Source organism: Anguilla rostrata, chromosome 2 (genome assembly GCF_018555375.3).
Source record: "Anguilla rostrata isolate EN2019 chromosome 2, ASM1855537v3, whole genome shotgun sequence".
In the NCBI taxonomy this organism is placed as follows: domain Eukaryota; kingdom Metazoa; phylum Chordata; class Actinopteri; order Anguilliformes; family Anguillidae; genus Anguilla; species Anguilla rostrata.
The window spans coordinates 40,250,603-40,274,137 of NC_057934.1; the positions used below are offsets into that span (position 1 = coordinate 40,250,603).

General features: G+C 39.5%; 2 protein-coding genes across 3 annotated transcripts; one reads left to right on the plus strand and one right to left on the minus strand.

Annotated features, from left to right (window-relative positions):
• Positions 1-1,046: 1,046 nt before the first annotated feature.
• LOC135248018 (U1 small nuclear ribonucleoprotein 70 kDa-like) lies at positions 1,047-15,256 on the minus strand. The gene is made up of 10 exons (XM_064322107.1): positions 15,012-15,256; positions 14,104-14,257; positions 13,893-13,955; positions 13,757-13,811; positions 13,059-13,123; positions 12,858-12,920; positions 12,680-12,761; positions 3,755-3,856; positions 3,393-3,492; positions 1,047-3,263 (listed from the first exon to the last, which is right to left on the minus strand). Exons 2-10 carry the CDS (start codon positions 14,248-14,250, stop codon positions 2,399-2,401), a joined length of 1,542 nt encoding a protein of 513 aa, XP_064178177.1. The 5' UTR covers positions 14,251-14,257; positions 15,012-15,256; the 3' UTR covers positions 1,047-2,398.
• Positions 14,545-23,394, plus strand: LOC135248020 (apoptosis regulator BAX-like). 2 transcript variants are annotated; one of them, XM_064322110.1, is made up of 6 exons: positions 14,545-14,578; positions 20,049-20,097; positions 20,241-20,399; positions 21,255-21,390; positions 21,893-21,997; positions 22,160-23,394. In XM_064322110.1, exons 1-6 carry the CDS (start codon positions 14,560-14,562, stop codon positions 22,256-22,258), a joined length of 567 nt encoding a protein of 188 aa, XP_064178180.1. In that variant the 5' UTR covers positions 14,545-14,559; the 3' UTR covers positions 22,259-23,394. The 2 variants fall into 2 exon arrangements, with proteins under 2 accessions (XP_064178180.1, XP_064178179.1); XM_064322109.1 differs by lacking the exon at positions 14,545-14,578 and adding an exon at positions 19,506-19,612.
• The last annotated feature ends 141 nt before the right edge of the window (positions 23,395-23,535 follow it).

Genomic DNA, 23,535 nt, shown 5'->3' on the forward strand with positions numbered 1-23,535 from the left:
GGACCACAAATTACCACTATAGTGGATGACAAAAATACTTTAAATTGTGAAGAAAAAACACTTTTCAACTATCGAACAGATGAAGAACACTCTCCAGGATGCAGGCGTAGATATGTCAAAGACCACCATAAAGAGCACACCAGCATAACCAGAGAGGGTACACCACAAAATGCAGACCACTGGTTAGCCTCAAGAACAGAACAGCCGGATAACAATTTGTTAAATACATTTGAAAAACTGTAGTCCTGGAACAAATTCCTAAGGACAGATGAGATATTAACCTGTAACAAAGTGATGGAAAGAGGAAAGTGAGGTGAAAACTTTTTCTCCAAGTTCTCTCGGCCTAATGGCTATGGTGAAATTTTGCGTAATATTCAGCCACAAAGATAAAGTAAGCATGTCAACTACAGCAGTCAACCCAGCAGTGTATCCAGTGCAAGGAAACAAAATCTGTCATTTCCAGTTAAAATTTTAGAATTCCATGGGACTGACATCCAAAGTGAAAATGATGCAAAGACAATCTGTGCTTATTCCATGTTCGACCTTCTAAATTTCCAGTCGTAGCATAGTTAGTGCAGACGTGACAATACAGCTACTTACCACCTTTACAATCCAAGACTCCCAACACTGTCGCTATATCTGTTTTCTCCCCCACATGGAAATATGGGGACATCGACGGGACGGCTTACCTGACACTGTAGAGAAAGGGCGGACTTGTACTGCTCCGAGAGTAATGGAACGTACATCCATTAAAAAAATAGTTCCTCCTAATGAAACCCATATGTGGACAGTCGTTGGGTGAATATTTATCATTGTGACTGTTATCAATTAATCACAATCATGCAGCAAAAAGCTGTATGTTTCCCCCACTCACTTTTCACTCATGACTCATCAATCCCTACAACCCTGGGCGACTGAATATGCACTACATGGCAGAATATGTATGGAATATTTCACGGGAATAGCTACTAAACCAGCTCTCAATGGTAACGCAATGCATAAAACACAGACCTGAATATTACCGAGTACACAAGAGGGAACAAATGTATGATTTAAAAAAAAACTCATTTATTAGGCTATAAAGATAGTGGACGCGACATACAGTATAACCAAATATCGCGACTTGCAGATAACGCATGCTCTCATCACGTCCACATTATAAACTGGGGAGAGCGGAAAAAACAATTACCAAGTTGGAAATCTTAGAACCAAAATTGCCCCTTCACAAAAATGAACAAACCCAGCCATCCTTAAACAGACATGAGCCGACAGTTCGGCTCTCAACCCTGTTCTCAGTTTTGCACTAACACAATGAAATAATAGTAATATCTACATACATAGGCTACTTACATTTTATAGTATCCCATCCACCTCTTGGAGTATGATACTTCATCTATAATGGTATACAACCAATTTATCAATACTACAGAATCCAAACTAACAGAAATGGGAGTCGAGGGTGAAGAACCAAAATTCTGTTCAACTCAATTCTGTTCATTTTGGTCGCATATCAATCACATACAGACATTAAACTCAAAAGGACTGTTATCTTCAATGCAATGACGTGAAGCCAAAATAAAGATTATATATTATGTGGACATATGTAGTGCCCTTGTGTGTGTTCTTAGGTTGAAAATCCACCTAAATTCACACCGCGGCTCTCAAGTTACCATTGCTTCAGTGACAACTAGCTCCACACCAGGATGTGAGCAGAAAATTACACAAGAACAGATCCACATACACATACAAAGCGCATTTGACGGTAAATAAATGTAATGTAAACAGCCTTTTCAGGGTATACTTTATGCAATACCTTAAAAATAAATCATACATACCAGGTCCTAATCTAGATGTATCAGTCAAGTTTGAATTCTGAACATTGGCAAAATGTGTTCGATATATCAAAGAGCAATAACACTACACACCTTCACCATGTCATGCTTTCTCCAGACGACCTACTCAGGTGACAAATCTTTAAAAAAAAAGTTTGAAACTTTTGTCAGAACAACTAGACGGAACCTACGCTGGAAAACAGGATGAGGACTGGATTTGGGTTGAGGAGCCATTCTTGTTTCCTCATTGGCCATAGGAGTCAACCAAATAGCACCCTAGAGCTGTAAATGACTGTTCTCAATCTGAACCAATCTGGCTATACGTGATTAATCTTATGACACTAACTCACAATTGAAAGAATAACAATACTTTTTAAGCAAGGGACTGGGACATAATGGCATTTTTCAGTTATATCCGGGTGTCCATCCAACGGTGGGTCAGAAATCAAGGCAAATACGCAATAAAGAATCTGAATAAGAAGACATCTCGAGTTGCGCTATTTAAGTGAAGAGTAAGCACTGTTTTGAGTAAGCACTTGTACTGTACAGTATGGACACAGATACCCTTAGTACTCTTCAACCTGTGGCTCCATCTTGTAGCCGTTCTCATTCGAGATGTAACCTTCTCCAGACTGCACTGACTCCTGGTCCATCATTCCATCCTGACTGCCCTCCTCTGGCATTGGCATGTCCTCACTGTTACTACCTCCATCCTGGACCAGAGAGGGCGGGAGCAGAGAGGAGGGCGGGGCCGGCTGTCGATCATCCCTCCTTTCTCCGCCTCTCTCTCGGTCGCCCCTGTCTCGCTTGTGCTCTCTGTCCCTGTCCCTGTCTCGGTCCCCCCGCCTCCTCTCTCTGTCCCGATCCCTGTCTTTGTCCCTGTGGCTGCGCCTCCTGTCCCTATCTCTGTCTCTCTCCCTGTCCCTCTCCCCGCGCTCCCTCCCCCTGTCGTCCCCTTCCATGTTTCCCTCATCGCGCCCAGGGTTGCCCAGGTCGGCAGAGTTGGGATCCTCCAGCATCCTCTCTCCTCCATCTCCCATGACGTCGCCTAACCCCATCCCGCCGTCTCCCCCTTCCTCTCCTCCTCCCTTCCCTCGCTCCCTGTCCCGCTTCCTGTCCCTGCTCCTACTCCTCCTTTTCCTTTCCCTGTCTCTGCTTCTCTCTCTGCTCCTGCTGTCCCCACCCGCTACCCCCCTCTCTCTCTCCCTGTCCCGCCGCCTGCTGCCTCCTCCGCTTTCGTCCCCGATGCCCCCCACTCCGGGGCCCGGCACCACGGCTGCGCGGTCGCCTCTCTCCCTCTCCCGCGAGCGCGTGCTGCGCCTGCGTCTCTCTCTAGACCTGGACCTCCTCCGCTCCCCTCGGTCCTTCTCTCGGTCGCTCTCTCGGCTCCGTTCTGCTCGACGGTCGCCTCCCCTGTCTCGGTCCCGATCCCTGGAAGCCAAACAAGGGCATCACTTCTCGCTCGTCTACATTAACACACACCACAGTACAGGAAACCGCTCACTGGAGAATAAACTGAGTAAGACAGTAAAACGACATAGGAAGAACACTTGTACTTACCCGCCGATAGGTCTCTCATCGTACCGAGATGTGTCGTCTCGACCAGAATGCTTGATGTTGACATCAGCACCTCCTCTCCGTGTACCACCCAAACCCCCACCTGGCACAGGTAACCATTTCAGCATTACACTTAATTTGGTGAATCCTGCATATATCATTAATATCTGAAGAGTATATGAACAATGACATTCATATACAGCCACAAAACAGCATAAAGCCTCTTCTGCTTTTTATCCACGGGTTGCATATTAGATTTGAATGCATTCTTTCTGTTACATTTTAAAACACCTTGAGCTGCTTGTGTTCTCATACGACAGGAGCCCTACAGTTTATTAAGTTTCTAGATTAATCTTGTTTCTTACCCAGCCTGCGGGGCTGCCAACCCTTGACTGTGCGCCCCCTCTCAACATCAACCAAAACCCGCCTCCCATCAATCTTCTTTCCGTCAGCATGCTTGTAGGCCGCTGGAGATAGGAAGGTAGCGAATGGGGGAAGGAGAGCGACGTAAAAGGCAGAGTAGTTGGCGAAGAGAAAGGTTGAAAAAGAAAAGATTTGGTGAGGATGAAGTAAGAAAAGAGGAACGTCAAAATTAGCCACATTAGAATTTACTAAAGTTAGCCTCAACACACAGGCAAAAAAGCAACTGAACGGCTTGAGATGCAACATCTGGTTTCCATCATAGACAAGAGTATAACTTTTACCTGTACAATTTCAGCATTACACAGGTGAATCCCACATATTTTTAATTTGATATATATTATCAAATTAAATTCTGAAGACTAACATGAACAACTACATTTATATACAGCCACAACACAGCAGAAAGACTAACAGAACCAACAGCACTAGTTTAGGCAAGCAGTTAATACCTCGACAATTCAAAATCTTACATAATTCTAAACTTCCATTCCCACTGCATCATCTCAAGTTTAAATCCCAAAAATGTGGCATAGACTCCTGTGTGCATTTGTATGCCTGCAAGTTACAAGTGGAACACAGACCAAAAGGTAATCAAATTACCTCTACCCAATGGAGTGTAAGCACCCGGTAAGATACTGTTCTGAATTTATAGGCCATATGCTAACCATCTTAAATCTGACTAGTTTTATTTAGAGATCAATCCATTATTTTAGCCTTTAGTGAAGTCTAAAAAAAGAACTGAAAGTAGCTGGCAAGCCCAGCAATGACCTGAAGGGAAGTAGTATCAAGTTTCTTTTAGGTTCTTACCTTAAACTCATTGTATCCATGCTGACATTTTCCTGAAGCAGTCCAGCTGGCCCAGAACTGATACATACCAAATGGGCACCGAGTAATGCAAATACTTCTGTCCTCAACTCTTTCAGAGATTATCTGTATGCTGCCAAATGAAGTCCCTTCTTTCATATATAAAATAGCCATAGTGAGCTGCACTGTGGAAGTGGCTTAGGATTTCAGATTGACTCATTTACTGTGCAAGTTATCTTATCTATATTGATTATGAATGGCCATGACTCCTACACCCATGCTTCCAAACATTATACAGCCTAAAAACTTTGTTTGCTCCAATTTCTATATAACATGAACACAGGTTCATAAAATTGTAGTATTTTAAGAACTTTATTTTAAGTTTTCATACTGGTTGCAAAATGCTTGCAGCTAGTCTTTACTTAATTGATTTATGATTTATAAATACCTTAGCTAAGCTCCAGATGACTATATGCCCAGAAACAGTGCTTGTAGTTTGGCAAAGCTTGCTGGGCCTTATGACAGCAAATTATTATTTCTCAGAAAGGGAAATTAAGTGTTTCAGCGTATGGTTTGAAGCAAGACGCATATTGCTACCACCTCCCCACTGCTAAAGAGGGTAAGACAAACGTGAGTGAACACAGAGTCCAGAAAATAAGTAGGACTTAAACATTTCCACTAGTAATGGGGAGAAAATTGAATGTAGATCTACAATATTCCAAGAATAAGCAGGAGTGTTTTCATCAATACTTCCAAAATTTGTTTTCCCCCCTCCTAATACACACCTGGGATTTAATAATTTTGAATGTTTCAAATTTTCAACTGACGTGACCATATTTCCGCAAAGGAGAAATAATTTTACCTGATTTAATGTGGAGGTATATGTTACTGATACATTGGCTTCAGGATTTCTTGATGTTGCAATCAAGTTCCAAGATTGATTTGTGTAGCATTCCTTGATAGTTGTGTAACTCAGAAAATGAATCCAAATGAATCCTTTACTTTTGCTAGACGTTTGATTGGTGTTCAGAAGTTATGAACACATTCCCAATATCACCCTCCTGAAGGATCGGTTCTCACCAACTCCCATTATCTGGAACTGAATGCCATTTTGTAACACCAAATCATTGCATCCTTGATAAAGATGAGCCAAAAAAATAAAATGTGGGAGTGGATCTTGCATGTTATTGGTCTGCTTTGGATCTACTCGTCCTAGGGCTCATGTTAAGCTCAATTGCATCAAACTATTATGGATATTTTTGCCGAAAACCTGGTTTTCTTCTAAATCGAACAAGGAACAATTAACTGGCCACAAAATATATCACAAAAAAAACTGAGCAAATTGGAATGCAGGAATAGTTTACCCCATTTTAGTGAACATAAAATATAGCTAATCTACCATTACATTATACAGCTTATGAACTCCTCTTCATCACGGCTACCAATAATTCTGGAGGTGACCATACATATGCAGTACACTTTATACTAAATCACACACGCAGAAACGTGGAATTCAGTTTAGGAACTTACATTTTCGTTCAGTATTTAATTTTGTGTGAGAATATTTCGGGTCCCATTTAGTGATTTAAAGATGCATTTTAAAACCACTAATTTTTATTTTATGTTTACTTTTAGTGACTTACTTTTCAGCAACCATGGAAATGAACCTCCCCGTGGTTTTCCAAAGCATAACACCAAAGCATTTCTGAAATAATCTAACAATCCTCTCAAGCTGTACTTGCATTTGCACTTGTAAATGCACTTGTAAGCCACTTTGGCAAAAAAAGCACCTGCCAAAGAACTGTAAATTATGCTTTACCCACAGTGCAATACACAAACCATGAGATTTAGTTAGCCAAGACAGAATGCAATTTCTACTGTCAAAAATAAAATTCGGCTGCATTCTGTCACCATTACCTAATCCAGTCATTCATACGACTAATTTCATGCCCTGCACACATTCGATCATTGTAAAACAATGAATGGCTATGTATAAAAGCACAAGCGGGGTCCATTGATGCAAAATATTTTTCAAGAACTTCAAAATTTGACATGTTGATTAATGAACTGATGACTTGTTATATTCCGTCAGATTCTCGGAATTATGCGTCGTCCCCCTTACCACAGTCACACAGTAATACGTGATTATGTTACGCTTCAGGTTTGTCAAGTGCATTTGTATATTTTCTTTTGATTCACCATAAACACCATACTTCACAAATTCAACTTATAAACTACTATTTAAATTAAAAAATAAAAAAAATAAAAAGAATTTTAAGGCACATAGGCTAACCAGCGCTTACCAAGCCTCACCGCCGCCAATTGTCCGGAACCCGTTTTGGTAGGAAGCAAACTTCACAGCACTCAAGTTCGGTGGAAGTTCCATGTCACTGTACCAGATCTATTTCCACAATCACCTCACTTACCAAAGTGAATGTTCAGTTGCCATATCCCTCAATGCCTCCACTCCTGTGACTACATACACTGCCTTCTTCCCAGTGAAGATTGTGGGAGGATATAAACATCTCAAAGCCACAGAATAAACACCTATGCAGCACATTTGCCCAACAGTCCATATTAACCACATAAACCAGGTTCTATGTCCTTGTTTGTTTGTTAGATAAGTGTGTGTAGATTTAGATAGTTATCCAATGAATATCCCTCAAACCCTCTAAAGGTGCAAAAACATATGAATATATAAAGGTTGCTGCTTTTTTTTTCTTCATTGCTGACAATGTCCATACTTACATAACACTGTGTAACCTACCATCCATTTTACACCACTACTTACACCTCTGTAACATCTTCTCTTAAGTCTCCTCTCCCCATGGTGATGACCGAGGAAATGGTGATCGATGGGATGCGCATGACATGCGTATCCAGGATAAGAACAAAAAAGGCTGTCCTCAAAGAATGTACCAAGGTGAGCAGACACCCAAAATTCAAGATCATCCGGCTACAACTATACAAACCACCACAAACAGGGCTGTCTTACCAACACCCCTCAATTGCACAAGATTGACAAGACAAAATCTGCAAAACAGATTAGTACTGCAGGTACACATTCACAGCACATCCTTCCACTTTGCTACTTTTATTGCCAATTCCACATGCAAATTGTTTAAAGGGTTGTTAAATTAGAAATAACAGTATTTTCATGGATCACGATTGTTTCAGAGGGTTGTCTTGCACAATCCTTCTTAAAACCTCTACAACTTCACTAATCCAAATATCAGCATAGCACATGCATGTCCATAATTCAAACCTTGCTGAATTTCCATTGTGACTTAACCTAACAGTCTATTTTTTTATTTTTATTTTTTTAAATACACTTGAAATCAATACGTCCCAATGTCCAATACCCTTACCAAAATCTGGAGAAAGAGCACCACTGCACATTGTCACTTCAACAGAGTAATCCGCCATTTCAATGGGCTGTTCCAATCAACGTGGGCTGCCTTACCACAGTCCCATAGACAAACCACCGAGGTAGGAAAACCATGACGACAGGCACTGATAAGCAGCTGTAGGATCCCTTGTTAGCGCTGGGACTCCGGGTGAAATCAGGAGCTTCACTCCAACAGCAATGGCCAATCCATCAAGGAAGGGGATTTATTTTTTTCTTTCAGAATTTGGTCACACTGTACTTGGGGATGCCTTACCACAACCCCATTACCATAACTATGACCGAATAACCATTAATGGGATTGCCTTACCACAATCCCTATTTATTACTACAATATATCATCAATACTCTAAGCAGTACTTTGATTAAGCCTAAATCAACTGATCTATATACATTAGCATCTCCTTAGAAATAACTATTTTATTTCTTTACTGTACATAAATCAATATCTACTTTAACCTTACAAGGACCCTGGCGACCAGGTCAGTGAAACTAACTTTCACTAATAAAAGTTCCCATCCAATATTGCACAATATCGGGGATTGCCTTACCACAAACCCCTACCTTGAAAGTTCTAAAAGTCCAACCCCTCCTCCCTTCCCCATTTAATGTGACAATGTACAAGTTGAGTAACTAGTGTTTGAGTTCAGTGTTTCAGTAGGTGCATACAGTAAAGTCCCATTACAACAGTTTTCTATTAAACAGGCTACCTTGACAGACAACATACTTTGATACAGCACACTGTCCTGGTAACCATCAAACAATAAGTTTTGGCAATGAAACTTAAAACTTGTGACCCAGTTACAAACAGAATCTTGCTTAGCAGCAATTCTAATCACTATGGATCATAGTAGTATTCTAACTGCTACTCATTCACAAGCAAAAAGTGTTTCAGGCCAGTATGTGAAAACTCATAAGTTTAACAACAGAGCAAGTCACTGTTAGAATCTCCTTGGACAGGAAATAACACCAAGTGCTGACAAGGTTCACAGTGCAAACAGCTCTGAGTGTTCAAAACTAAACCTGACTTCAAAAAGGGACGGAAGTTTTAATGGAAAAAAACATTTTGCAAAGTTTAAAAAAAAACCAAAAAAAAAAACCCCAACTACAGTTTGATAAAAGCATTAAAAAACACAATTTCTGAATCAAAACAGTGTATCGGGACTTTACTGTATACTTTGATGTACTTGAGTAATTCATGTGTCATTTTAAAAGTGAGTGGGTTTCATAAGTGTTGGATTTCAGGTGTTGTCAAACTGTAAATTGATTCGACTCTGACACTTTGTTTCAAATCATAAATATTTTTTTTTATTTCAATAAATTGCTGAAATTTTTTAGGACTAAAAATGAAAGCGTATGGTGACAAAATCAAAAATAAGCTACCTGACCCTTATTGTTAAGTGAGAATAAATTTCACACTCAACCCAATTTTCATGTACGGTGTCAACTTACTTTCGGCTTAATAGAGCCTATGTATAGAACTACTTAATATATTATATATATATAAAACTAATATTTTTGTTATCAAATCTTGCTTTGAAATGCCATGGGAAATCCATGTCATACAATTTTATAGGCCTCGTGGGAAAATAAAAACATGGCATTCTGATCTGAGACTGCCAGTCAAATGGTGGTGGAGAAGTCCTGAATGCAGCTATTAGGGTTCTGCACCGACGTCATAAAGGTACAAACCACAATACTACAATGACTTCTGGCACCCATTACAGCACATATTCAGTCATTTTAAAATTTTGTTCATGCAATGTATGCAGTCGAGAGCAACATAGTATTGGGCCATCAACAGTACTGACTGGAATGTGAGTAAATGTAGATCAACATTAGGCCAAATCCAAACTATCAAAACTGTTAAAAATCGCTATAAAGCGATAACAAAGCAAATGGCTTGCTAAATAGTTTTTATCTTTATAATCTAGCCATTTACCCATCAGGAAGTGAACACTGAAAAGCTAATGGTGGATAAACATTGTAGCCTGTCATATATAATCAGTTGTATAACACACTAGGAAGGAAAGGTTTAGTTGCACGCTGAAGTTACAGTAATCATATGGAAGTTGTCGGATTTACCATAAACCGGTGACTTTAAAAACTCATTTTCATGGCAAGGATCTTCAAAAAGACAGTAATCGCATCACAGCAATCCAATAGCAATGGTTTTGCCATTACAAAAAGATACTGTCAGAAGTTTTAATCATCCAAAGTTAAAGTTGGCACTATGACGTCTTATGCAAAACCCTAAAAGCTTCATTTGACTGGCTCTCAAAACAATGGATCAGAAGGACAGCCAAGTGGACCAAGTGTCCTTTTCTTTCACCCATAAGGGGAATCAGGCAGAGTTCACCTGGAAACATTTACTTGGGAAAATTAGCTAATTGTTAGCGACCTTGATGCACCTGCCTGCTCTTCTAAATTACACGCAGCTTGCAAAAAACTGTCTAAAGAATGTTGCCTAATCTTTCCCTACAACTGTGTAAACAGTCTTCCTGTCTGTATAGAGGTGTACTTCAGTGTAAACATATGGTGCGCTTAATGCTTAGTTGGCCTATTCTATTAAAACCACTGCAAATAACTGCACACCGAAGCAAAACTGAACCTTACAAACAGGATCAGGACCACATGTAAGTGCACTACACTGGCAGACTTAATTTGGGAAATTTTAAATAGACTCATGAATGCATGGCTGATATGGGGCAACCGTGACACTCAATGTCTGCAGCATAGTGATTGCCTCAAATTGTTTTAATACAATAGGCAAACTTATGGCACCTCCTGATTGTCTACATCCTGCTCTTTTCTCTGTGTGGGGGTGGGGTGGAAATATAAATCTTACCCATCATATACAAACCCATTATACCAACCATACACTGAGCTGTGGTAGTAGGGTGTACAGGGTGTACCAAAACCATCATCTGCAAGCCAGCTCTGGCCAATAGCCATCAGAAATAGGCGGCTGCAGTGGCAACGAGAACAACACACAGTTAATACACTGCATAGCCTGACATTCACATAATTCAGCTGACTAAAGCTAACATTGTTCACACAGGTATTTAGTCACATTCACCAGCCTTGTGATGTACCAGGTCTTGAAGTCTACATTTCGAGGTGATCTGCTTCATCTTGGCGCGATTATTCCCCACAAACGCCCTTTCCCTTAAAATTGCCGTTATAACCCAGATTCCATTCATGACCTTGCTGTCTACCTTAACCATCTTTATTGCTGTGACAGGCAACCCAATTCAATTGACCAGATTCTTGCCTCCAACAGCGTTTTTGCCCTTATACAAGCCATCTTACCTGGGATTCCCATTTACATAACATCACCTGCAGTCTTGCACCATGACCCCTTGGCATGGACAAATTGCACAGATGACCCAACAAATCATTCAGGCCTGCATGGCACTGGAAACGTGTCACGCCATTCAAACCTGATGTAACATTTACACACGTACGATGGCAACATCTACACTCTCAGTTCACACAAACAACCAAGGGCAACCGGTGCTCCGTTCATCTTCACTCACACGCTGAGTAATGCTCAACAAACAATCACTGAGCACATTCACCCATGCTACAATAAAGAACACTAAAAGGGCACCTACAGAACAGGCTAACATTTAGCCCCCCGTCTGTGCATGCTGAATAGCCCAATGTATAAAAATATGAATATGCGACCTACGAGTGAGTGTGATCAGAATGTCCTCTCTATGGTGCAGCTACTAAAGACTGATCACTCTACACTCAGCCACGCAAGTCCTTGTTGTCACAGTTCACATCTTACAAGTACTCCCAAAGCAGTGACGGCACAAGGATTTTTAAAACAGGGGAGCACCAACTGACAGTTTGTAGCACTCCATATGTAATCACTGACCAAACATATAAACAAGAACTGTTGTGTGATGAACTACCCTACCCTACATCTTGATAGGCTTGGCTTTTAAAGTCTATGATCTAATTATCCTCCACCTAAGAAAGTACTGGATATTTGGATTTTTTCCACTAGGAAATACGTAAAAAGTTAAACTTGCTAAAATATTTCAGAAAATTTGTGCCAAGTTTATGTATTGAGTCATATTTCTAAGTGCATCTTATCTACTTCAATGTTTTACGGCGACTTAAATGCTTACCTGTGTTTGTCCCAATTAAATATCAGCACTCAAACGAGTATACATGTAATTTGGCCACCCGTATCATAGTTTAGATCCTAATTTTGAAAACATTTTTACCAAGACATTAAAAACTGTTTTTGAAAGCTGGCATACCGTTGCCATTTATGTGGTCTACACAGAGGTACTTCTTCCTCAGCAGAAACAAACTTATATTAGAATGTACTCTGAAAAAGAGAATGTCCACATTCTGTGCATAGCCAAATGTGATTGGTTTGCTTGTGTACCATAAATAGATCTGGAAACATATTTAGGCTCTGCAAGGTGTACTTGTACTCAACTTATTTGAGAAGCCCTCAGGTTCTTTACCTTCTATAAAAGTTTAGTGTGTAGATTCCAGATATCTGAAAGCCCTTACCTAAGCATGGCGTAGTAACAGCAGTACTGCTACACGTACGCACATGCCTTGATAATCAGATTAAATATTTAAAGATGCATGTAAACAGTAGATAAGGAAAGTTTGCACAGGTACTCACAATGCATGTCCCTCTCGTGCTCGTACTCTATGAACGCATAGCCCCTGGGTTTGCCTGTCCTCTTATTGTAAACAATGTAGATCTGGTGGAAGAAACAAAAAAGTTAGAACAACTCAAACTTGCAAATGTGCTGACAGTGCATGTCAAATTCTGCCAAGAAGATACAAGCAAATCTTACCCTTTTGATTGGCCCGTACACCTCAAACTCACGCCGAAGCTTGGACTCAGTCGTATCATAGTTCTGTATTACAGGGGAAAATTAAAAAGCAAATAAGACCTTTTCAGTAAGTGCACCTGTTAATTCCAAGATAAGTTAAAATTCTGGTGCTGGACTCAAAATGTATAATCTAGACTTCAGAGAACAAATCAGCTGACTTACCACACGTGCCACAAACAGAGTCTTGAAGGCATCTCCCTGAGCATTAGGGTCATTGTGGGGATCCCCTGCAGGGATGAATTGAATACTAATGAACTGCACTAGACACGCAATAAACATTACAGCAATACTAACCTCCAAGAGACACATGGGCAACTCACTGTGCTAAAGCACACCAGGAATTTCCACACCAGTAATTTCAGAGATGTGATTGAATGGAATTTATAAATTTCAAAATAAATACAATCTAGTTTTTAAATTGTTTGATCACTTGCAATACTGCCAAGAAGGTCATTAGTCCAGATGGGATTGTGGTTTAATTGTTACTACACTTATATATGCAAACACAAACTAAAATCTTAGCTGAACAGCAGTCCATGGTGATATTCAAACACCACCCTTCCCCAGCTTACCAATAATGTCCTGTATTTCCATAAAACCAATAAAAAAATTAAAAAATGTTCCTTAAACTTCTGTGCCTTCTAGTCAATGAGTTCATGGTACATGCTTTCTGGATACTTCATTCCAATTGGTCCCCTTGTACTTTTAGTAATAACTTCCGTGCCACCTCTCACTCCCAGCTTTCTGATAAGGTCTCAATACATTCAAGAGAATTATCATGTAATCACATTTCTCATGTCAGGCATGTCAACGGCAGTATGCTACATATAAATCTTAAGTACAGTGAATGTTAGACTTACACAACTTGAGTTCAGTCTCCACTACTGCTTGTCTCCTTTCAATCTTCTCTCGTCTCTGTAACATATACATATGTTAGCACCACCCTCCTCCACCTGTAACCACTACAGATAAAAACCATCAAGCCCATATGCTTACCTTTCGTTCCAGTCTCTCTTCCCTGGTCTCCGCTCTTGTGGGTGGAGGAGCATCTCTGGGATCCTGTACAAACAAAAATGCCCAGTAAATTTTATGTAAGGTCAAGCAAGGTATATTACAGAATATTTATTCAGGCAAAGGACTTTTATTCTCCATCCAGTTATGGTAATGGAGATTGTGCTTCTAGACCTACACATCATAACGGTCATACCTCAAAGTGCCTGATAAAAGGGGCAATGCCGCAATATGGTTGGTTGTGATGTTTCTCATGGGGCAGTTTCTCCAGCTGAGGCAGATAGGGTATGGGGTCCCGAGGAGCAAACAGTGCCAAAAGGTTTGGTGGTAGAAACTGAGTCATCTTTCACCTGGTGAAAAAGAGATAACGTTGCCTTTTTCCAGCACCATTTAGCTAGCTAACAAACATATAACGTTACTACACTAACAGGCTGCTTTGCAACGTAACGTTTGTCCTAGTGTTAGTTAGCCAACAGGCAAGGAAGCTCGCTCCGTGGTCATTTAATCCACGATTAGCCAGTTAACTTGCCTCGTGAAGTAGATAATGCTATTAAAAGCATTAGAAATACATTCATTAGCTAGCTTGATAGCAACCTAGCGAATTTAATTTACTTATATAACGTTTTTATTTAGCAGACTTGTCGGACTTGATATGGCGGCCTCTACGAAAGGTAACGATTTTAGATTTATAAAAAAACACGCTGCAATGCTATAATTTACAAAAACACACCATGCAGCGTTTGGCACAAAGAGCTACTTAAGCTCGGGGCAGGTTACAAAATGCCTGCGGACTAAATGAGCTAAGGTTACGATTACACAGCAATAACCCTGAACTGTGAATGTAGTCTATGCATGCAACACATATCGCAAACTGTACGTTAGCCAGCTACTAAAATGATTCGCGAACATAATGCGGTGACGTTACTGGAAAACAGCAAGACAGTTTAGATATAACCTACCGTAACAGCAACGGGAAAATTATGCACTAGTCTAATTTAGATTATACATAATATTTGGGAACTATAGTAGGGTAACTAGCTGGTTATTTGTATAAACCATTACGTCAGCTAATGCTGGCTAAGATAGGCCTCGTGTTCCGCTTACCTCAGTTCTGCATTCAACCCCTGCGAAACGCGTAGATTCAACCTACTATAATAATTTTTAAAACGCCACGATTAACAACGCCGGTAGGCCCGGAGTAGTCCTCAATGTGTCGTTATGGTGTAATTCTTGAATTTAAAGTTTTCGTGATGGTTGATTACTTCGTAATTTCTCAGATTGTGTCTCCGCTGGGGAACAACTGTTTTCTCTGTCCTACAAAATGGCGCCAGGCCGTAAATCGCAAATCTTGCTCCAGAACTTCACGACGCTCTCCTCCTTTTTTATTTTTTAGTTTTTTTTTAATATACCGCCACCCACAGGTCTGGAGAGTGGACTGGAAATCCTTAGTATTGTATTAAATCGGGAGATCGTCAAATTCTATCTATCAAGCCTGTTGAATTTAAATACTCGGACAGAAATGTAATACATTTATTTTCTGTTGGTAGATTTAAAATTATTTTATATTAAGTTCTGCCCCCATTTTATGCAGATTGGCTTTTAATATCTCTCTGTCCGTTATTTAATGCAGCTTCATACTACGTGAATTACCCTCTCTTGTCCCTCACAATAATCACATCTTCAATCTAGATACTTATTAATCAAGAAGAAAGTGCTATTTAGACCAGTGTGTCCTAACCTTTAATCTAGTGAGAACACTGGCCTCTTTCCTATTTCCCCCTCCAGGTCTTGTATTCCCAAACCAACAGATTAATTCAAAACAAATGACAATTCTTACTTTCCTTGATTCATTCTTCTTGTCATCCATTTTTTATTTTACTTTAAATTTCCCCTTTAACCTCTGCTTTACTGTTATTTACATCTATCTGAACATGGTCTGTCTTGAATGGCTTTTTAGCAAGTTCATCTGCTTCTTCATTCACCATAACCCCAACATAAGATGGTACCCTAACTATTATTCTTAATCTTGGATTTGGAATAGTGACTGAAGAATCCTTTCCTGGTATCCTGAGTGAAACAACCACTGCCTATTTCCAACCTACACAAAATCCACCCCCTGCCATACTGTATTAAACAGTTCTAACAATATTTTTAAAAATACATCACTAGATGAGTCCAAATTATTTTCCTTTGTTTTTTCCATTCTGCATCTTGCCTGTCCTGCATGTTGTCGGGACAGTGCTAAGAAGCCTAAGGATAAGAGAGAAGACATATGGAGAATAGGTTTTGTAAAACAGCAGAATTGACGTACGCTTTGGCCACCATCTGGTTCACAAGTTTGAATAAGAGGGAACTGTCATAGCCAATAAATAATATCCTTTATTTACAAAGCATTGTCGTGTGTATGTTATCTCAATAAGTTGGGCTCTACAGACATACAGAATTCTGACTGGTTGTTGGACTAGTTCTGAATAAACCTGACCGAACCTCACTACAGTAGCGATCATTATCCAACAATACAAAACATGATTACATTGTATTATGAAGAACCAAAGATCACATAATGCTTATCCAATCAGATATTTTGCAACTGAGCACTGTCTCTTCGTCACTCTTGCTGACTCCCTGTCAGCACAGTAAACAGTGTTTTCCTTTGAGGGTCTGATAAGAAGCAGACTTCTGTGAACTGCCCTACAGCGGCTAAAATCGGAGCTGAGTATCAGGCCATTTTCAAGAAATCAGGTAAGGGATAGAGAAAATAGGTGCCAAGATGGACACAGGAATGTACTGAGGCTGTAAAGAATCGCAATAAGTTTCTTAGAAAATTGAAATGGACTCACAGCTTCCAGCATTTGATAAAATATAAAAGGATGCAAGCAATGGTTTGGAAAATCATTAAAGTCAGACTGAAATTTGAAATACTGTATCATTATTTATATCCTATACCATTGCAAAATTGTTTTTAAATGGTTTTAAAACGTTTTCTTTTTTTTTTAAATGATAAATTTATACTTTTGGACATATCACAAAAATGTTACTATCATGTTACTATGGAGGTCGGATACTGCGTGGGCGGGGTCGAGGGCGTACTCCTTGTGTTTTGAGTGACAGCTAGTGCGTGTCTCGGACAGCTGAAGTCAGAATTCCCTCCCAGTAGGCTAGTACAATGAACTTGGGCGAACTCAAATTACAATGGCGGGGAAAAAATAAAAGTGAGGATGGTGGGAAAATGTTGACTGTGACAGCCATCAAGATAAAATTATAGGGTGACAGGCTACATTTCAGTAGATAGGAAAAGCTAAATGAGGTGTCATATTGCACAAAGTCAACAAATCTCCATAGCTAGCAAGATAAATAATATTCGGATTTCCTGAATTGTTTCTTTATATTTCTTGTGATAATTATGTTGATGCTAGCTAACGTTAGCAAGATATTAACTATCCTCCTTGTAAGCCAGGCGTAGGTAATTCATGCACTCAGTAATTATACATCCAAAATATAATAATATAAGAAACTTACTTTGTGGTTATTGTGTTTGATCGAATTGTGGGGACTGCTCAGTGGTTCAGTCGTAGTTCTTTGCAAAATCCACTCTGTTTTTGCACCCAATTGAAAAAGTTGTCTGGTTTAAAATGCAGACTGCCGACTCTTGTGTTGTTTGACATTAATGAACCTGATAAGTTACTGCAAAAAAGATTTTTATTCGGACCGGACAATGAACATGAAACACGACATTAAACCCAGTCAAAATTTAACGAACACAACTGTCTGTCAAAAATAGATGACACGCCCACAAGCAACCGATTGTAGAACGCGGGAGCGGCGCTGTCAGGCGGCGTAGCCGCGTACTTTGTTGCTTCGCCAAGAGTATCCCTACTGATCACAGAACGGTGCTAATGGACCACAAATCTGCGATACAGGTCTGTGCATACCAAGCGGCCAAAACCAGACTTCGTTTTTGAAGCTCATTTCCTGGTGTTGTAGTTCCTGGTTGCTCACTAGCGCCACTACGGATGGCTCCAGTATAGGTGTTTTCATATCCGGTTTCCATGTAAGTCTACGGTACAAATGCGATCAAAATACTAAGTCAATCATTTTTTCTCACAAGAACAAATAGTCATAATAGGTGTATTTTATTCGTCTTATGACTGTCCATGGGTCGATTTCATGATTTATTGCGTCATTTGGGCACAGTGCCAATATTTGTTTGGACCAATGAGGTACAGCTTGCGTCACTTCCAGATTACTGCAGAGGACTAAGCTACAGTAGGGGCTACAATCTGTGGTCACTGGGGTGGGAGGTGGCGTCTCTTGGGCTTGACATTGCGGCTCCGACCACGGTCCACCTGTGCGAAGTCAGAAAATACAGGCATCCCATTTTGTAGTGGTTTCATTATAGCGTGTGCTATTTACAGCTGCACTAGACGACCATAAAATAATCCTCCTCTGAAGTTTTGCGGTAGCCGAGTCATTTTTACCATTTCCTTTAGCCCACTTAACCAAATAATTAGTTGGCAGAAAGCGTAATCAGCTAACGCTTATTTGCTATATGTGGTAGTCCAGTAGCCTATGCTAAAACAGTTCGCAACTTCGGCTACCAAGCCATTTGACTAGCTAGCTAACCCTAACCGGAAAATATTCCATCTGTCAAACGTGTTTGACGGCTTGTCAGTCGTGTACATTCCGTAAATGTCTACCTGGGCTATGCTGCACGAATGTGACAAAGCTAGAAGCTAGCAAGAAAATAATAATAATTAGAAATTCAATGTACATTATTTTTGTCTTCATGCAACAGGTGGAAAACTTGCTCTTCAAAGTGCGTTGTCATATTTACACGCCTGTAGATCAGTTATTAAAATACTTGGTAGATTTGTTAATCACCGCTGACAGTGTTAATTTCTATTCGGTAAAAAGTGACTTGCGAACGATCGGTCAGCTAGCGTCACCCAGCAAGTAAACACCACAAACGGCGATGGAGTAGTAGCAGTTAATGGCTCATTAACTACTGTGGCGAAAACCTACGACGATAACTTGCTTGGTTAACAGCAGGTCTACAGACAGTTATATGAAAATGAGCCTAGTCAAATCACCGGCAGTAGTCTACACATCTCTGATTGACTGACCATCAGTGCAGTCGATGTTCTTCCCCTGTAGTTTATATTGCTAATGCGTGAGCTAACCACGGATAGCTTACCTAGCTCACTGGCAAGCTGATATGCTAGCTAAACATATTCGTTTTGCCGAGAAACATAAATTGAAGATAACTGAACATAATTGTATTATTAATGTCATACATATAACGTGATTACATGACACAGTACAGTCACGGATGGAAATTAAACTCCGTAAACATTTGATCATATATTTTAAAACATAACGGCAGACAGTCAGCTAGCCTCAAGTTCGTTCAGGTTGATGGGCTTTTCCGCACCGGACTGTCAATCACATTGTAAAAATCACAAGACCGCTTAACTCTATGGTTTTGGCTCCTAATCGAGAACATGGCCGCGCCCGCCATTGAGCTTCAAAACATGTTTTACAGACCCACGGAGAGGCAATGGGTGACGTCACAGTAGCTTTGTCCATATTTTTTACAGTCTCTGGTGCACACACGCGGAACACGCTCTTGGTCACATGACCCAAGGAGGAAGTGCTGGGTAAACAATTGAAATAAAAAATGTCTGCACCGTCGCGGGGAGACTCAGGTAGATGAATTGCAAAGTCAGTTTTAGCTAGTAAACTCGTATTTTATCACCCGTTGTCATTGGGGCGTTTTAAAAGTTGACAACATCTGTAAGAGAGAAATTAAAAGATTTGTTTGGGTTTACGTTTTTATTGCGGTTAGACTAGTGTTCCTGCCAGTTTACTTAAGACTAACCTTTAATTTACCGGTATAACATAACGGTACTTTAATTAAATGTAATGTCAGTATTGTTGCATGTAGACTAGCTGTGTAACTAACTATCGCTTCTGATGTGCAAAAAATTGTCTCTGTGTTGTAGCATTCACATTAACTTTTGTTTGAATTTTGCTTTCACGCTTAACATTAATGTCACAGTGACAGAGTGGGATGCTCAATATGTTTTCTGTATTAAACATGTGCGTATGCTCACGATACTATAACGTGGTATTTTATGCCAGGTGCTGACACTGATCAAATATTAGACACTGGAGCAGCTTTACTAAAAGAGTGAGTATATTTCCCGCGAGTGTTTGTGTATATTATGTTAATGTGGTTTTCGGTACTGTTTCAGTTTCTGTTCATGTGCTGACAACTAATATGTGTATTTCCTCTTCACTATTCTGTTTTGCATATATATGCACCTGTAATAGTTTTATCGTGGATCGAGTACGTCGCCATGGTACCGAGGATGTGACCGTCACTTATACCCAACTGGGTGGAACTGAGCTGTGCGACCCAGCCCAAAAGCAACTTGCCCAGTGTCTCCAACGAATAGGGGATGAACTGGATAGTAATGTAGAACTACAGAGGTGAGAGCATATATTTTATACCCATTTCTGTGTGCATAATTGTTTACTTGGTAATTAATTTTGAGTTAATCAATATCTGGTCCTACTGACGATGGTGAATCTATATCGACATTTCTACTTCATTTTGACTGTTTGTATCATTTGCCTTTCTATATTTTCAACCAGAACACCCATCCTAGGCCAGCAATAAGTGAACCCAAAAACACCTTTTTTTAACTTTTCATTAAAATGTGAAGTTTTCTTTGCTTTATTGTTTTACATTTGCGTTATTTCTGACTCACTGTAAAACAATTAAAATTTCAGCAAAGATTTTTGAAACCAGAAATCGTCTTGGCTCTGTTGCTAAGACTAACAAATTTATATCTGACAGTAAGATCTCTTCCTCTGGGTGAAAATTTTCTATAAAACCATTTTAGAACTGGAGTGATTGACATTAGTTTGTTGACTATTTAAACTGTAAATATGTTTTCATCTATAATAGGCAACATTAAAACTTAGTTAAAATTGCGATTATTCTTGAGTATGATTACACTGTAAAATACAGAAATAATTTCTTACACCTTGTCTGATGATTATATCTTCACATAACTGTCCATCTGTTGGTGTTTTCATACTCAATGATAAGACAGTTGCCTAGGTAAATATAATTAGAATTTTGAAGATCAGTTTGTGATTCAAGACCAAATAAAATTAACAAATTATTGTGTGTTTGTGGTACTGTGGATAACGGCATTGTACTAAATTAAATATTCCTGTTTAAAGGTTGTACAGTTCCAGCACATCAATCGATTGATAATGATCAATAACAGTACAGTATGCTACTTACAGTACATGTATGCTATATGTTTCTGCTAGCTTGATCAACAGCTCAGCCTTACAGCCCACCAAGGAGGTGTTCATCCAGGTTGCCTGCCAGATTTTCTCTGATGGCAAGTTTAACTGGGGCAGGGTGGTGGCCCTCTTCTATTTTGCCTGCCGGCTGGTCATCAAAGTGAGTTTTCCAGTTTACAGTTTTTCCTGTTTCCCATTTTTACACTCTGCACAGCCAATCAGTGGGCAACTCTGCTTAACCTACATATTTATGATGTAATTTAGGGTATCCCGTTAGTTGAAATTCATAGTTCTGCCTCCCTGTTGAGAGGAAGTATAGAGGCTTAGATTTAAATTATTATTTTTTAAAAGCCTTAATTCATTTTAACCTTATTTGCAAGAGGCAGCTGATCAACCATGTCCATTACAAGAGATTACAAGAGTTTCAATACAAAAGATGTTGGGGACTACTGTATTATTTAGTTTTACATAGGAGCTATTTTGTCAACCTGATGAACGTGGTTTTACCATAGCCAGTTAGTAAATAATGTAAGACAAGAGTGGAAAAGTAGAAAGAATCGTATGGTTAATTCCAGCTTGGGCATGTTTTCTTTACGATAAGCTTCATGAAACCTTTTTGGCTGTGCAGTATGTGAAAAGGGATGTGCTTCTGTTTCTTTTAGGCACTTGTGACAAAGGTCCCTGAGATCATTCGAACCATCATAAGCTGGACAATGGACTACATCAGGGATCATGTGATCAACTGGATCAGGGAGCAAGGAGGCTGGGTAAGCCTGAACTTCGTGTACATATTTCTGCAGGACAAGTACTTTCAGTGCATGCCGTTTCTTTTCAGCACAGTTGGACAGTTGTGTTCAGAATTAAAAGCTGAGCATTCTGAGTGGTATTGAAAAATAATAACACTATGTCTGTCTCTGTCTTTCTTGTAGGAGGGTATCAAGTCCTACTTTGCAACGTCAAAGTGGCAAACAGCAGGAGTGATTCTAGCCAGTGTCCTTGCCACTGTTTTGGTCCTCCGCAAAATGTGAAGAGAAACGGTGGGATGGAAAGGGATAGGGTCACAATAGGATTGTTGCAAGAGAAAAAAGAGAGGGAGAAATAACAGAGAGGGTCAAATGTGTGGACATCTGTTTCTGTCTTCTGAGTGATGAAGAACTACTCCACTTCATCTCTCCTCCACAGGGGGGAAGCTGATTGGCTGCCTTTGCACTGAAGAAGAGTGTAATCAACTGACAGAGATGAGCACCTCTCATACCTGGCTTTCTCAATGAGAGTCTTTTAATCTTCCTGTTGCTTGAAAGAGAGTAATACGAGTGTAAGTGAGAATGAGATAACTATATTTTAATGGAAGTTGACGATGAAGAAAGATTTCCTTCCATATCCATATTTTCCCACAACCCTGTCCAGGTCACCTACTTTACCAATTTTCATCAGTTTTCTCCATCAACCTCTATGACTACCTCTCTTTTCCAAACTGTCTCTGTGCTTTGCCATATATAACACTTTCATATATGCATGTGGGTGTTCCAGGCACAGACATTTTGTATAGTGAAATTACTTCACATTGTTCAAATGCAGTTATTCAGTACTGTGCAGATTCAACATAGTGTCAGTTTATGTTCACTGTACCACACTGGGATTATTTAGAAACTCTAAAATTCTATCCATATTTGTTTCTTACTTTTATAGAATACGTTTCAGTGATTTCAGTGTGAACAAGAATATAACTCTGTTTCAAGCTGTCAGTGCCTTGAGCTTTTTTTTTTGAATAGGGAGTGACATGTCTTCATTTTCCCTGATAAAAATAAGTTACTGGTATAGAAAAGCAAAAAATGTTTTTTTTTTCAAATTCCAGGTTCTGCAATCTACTACTCAAATGTGGATATTTCTTTTCTATTTTATCTTCATAACATTTTATACCTACAAATAAATCATAGCTGCAAGCAGCGATTAAAGAGCAAAGCACTATTGGTAACAATGAAGCCAGTGAATATAAAGCCAGTTTGCAGTGCCTCAATGTGGATTTGTTTTAGCTAAAGTGGATGTTGTGCATTCAAGTATGTTTTGGGGGAAAAAATCAAATTTGTTTTGAAGTTTGGAGAATTTTCTTATTATAGCATCTGTTATTTTATTATCATTTAAAATTTATTTTGGACTAGTGATACATCTATAGCATTCATATTTATTAAGTCTGATAATATTCCCTTTTGTGTGTCTCTAGAAACTTTTTTATTTTTTACTTCTGCTTATAATTAATGCCCTCAGTTTTTTTAAAATTTTTTTTACTGCATCTTTGTGATGGTTC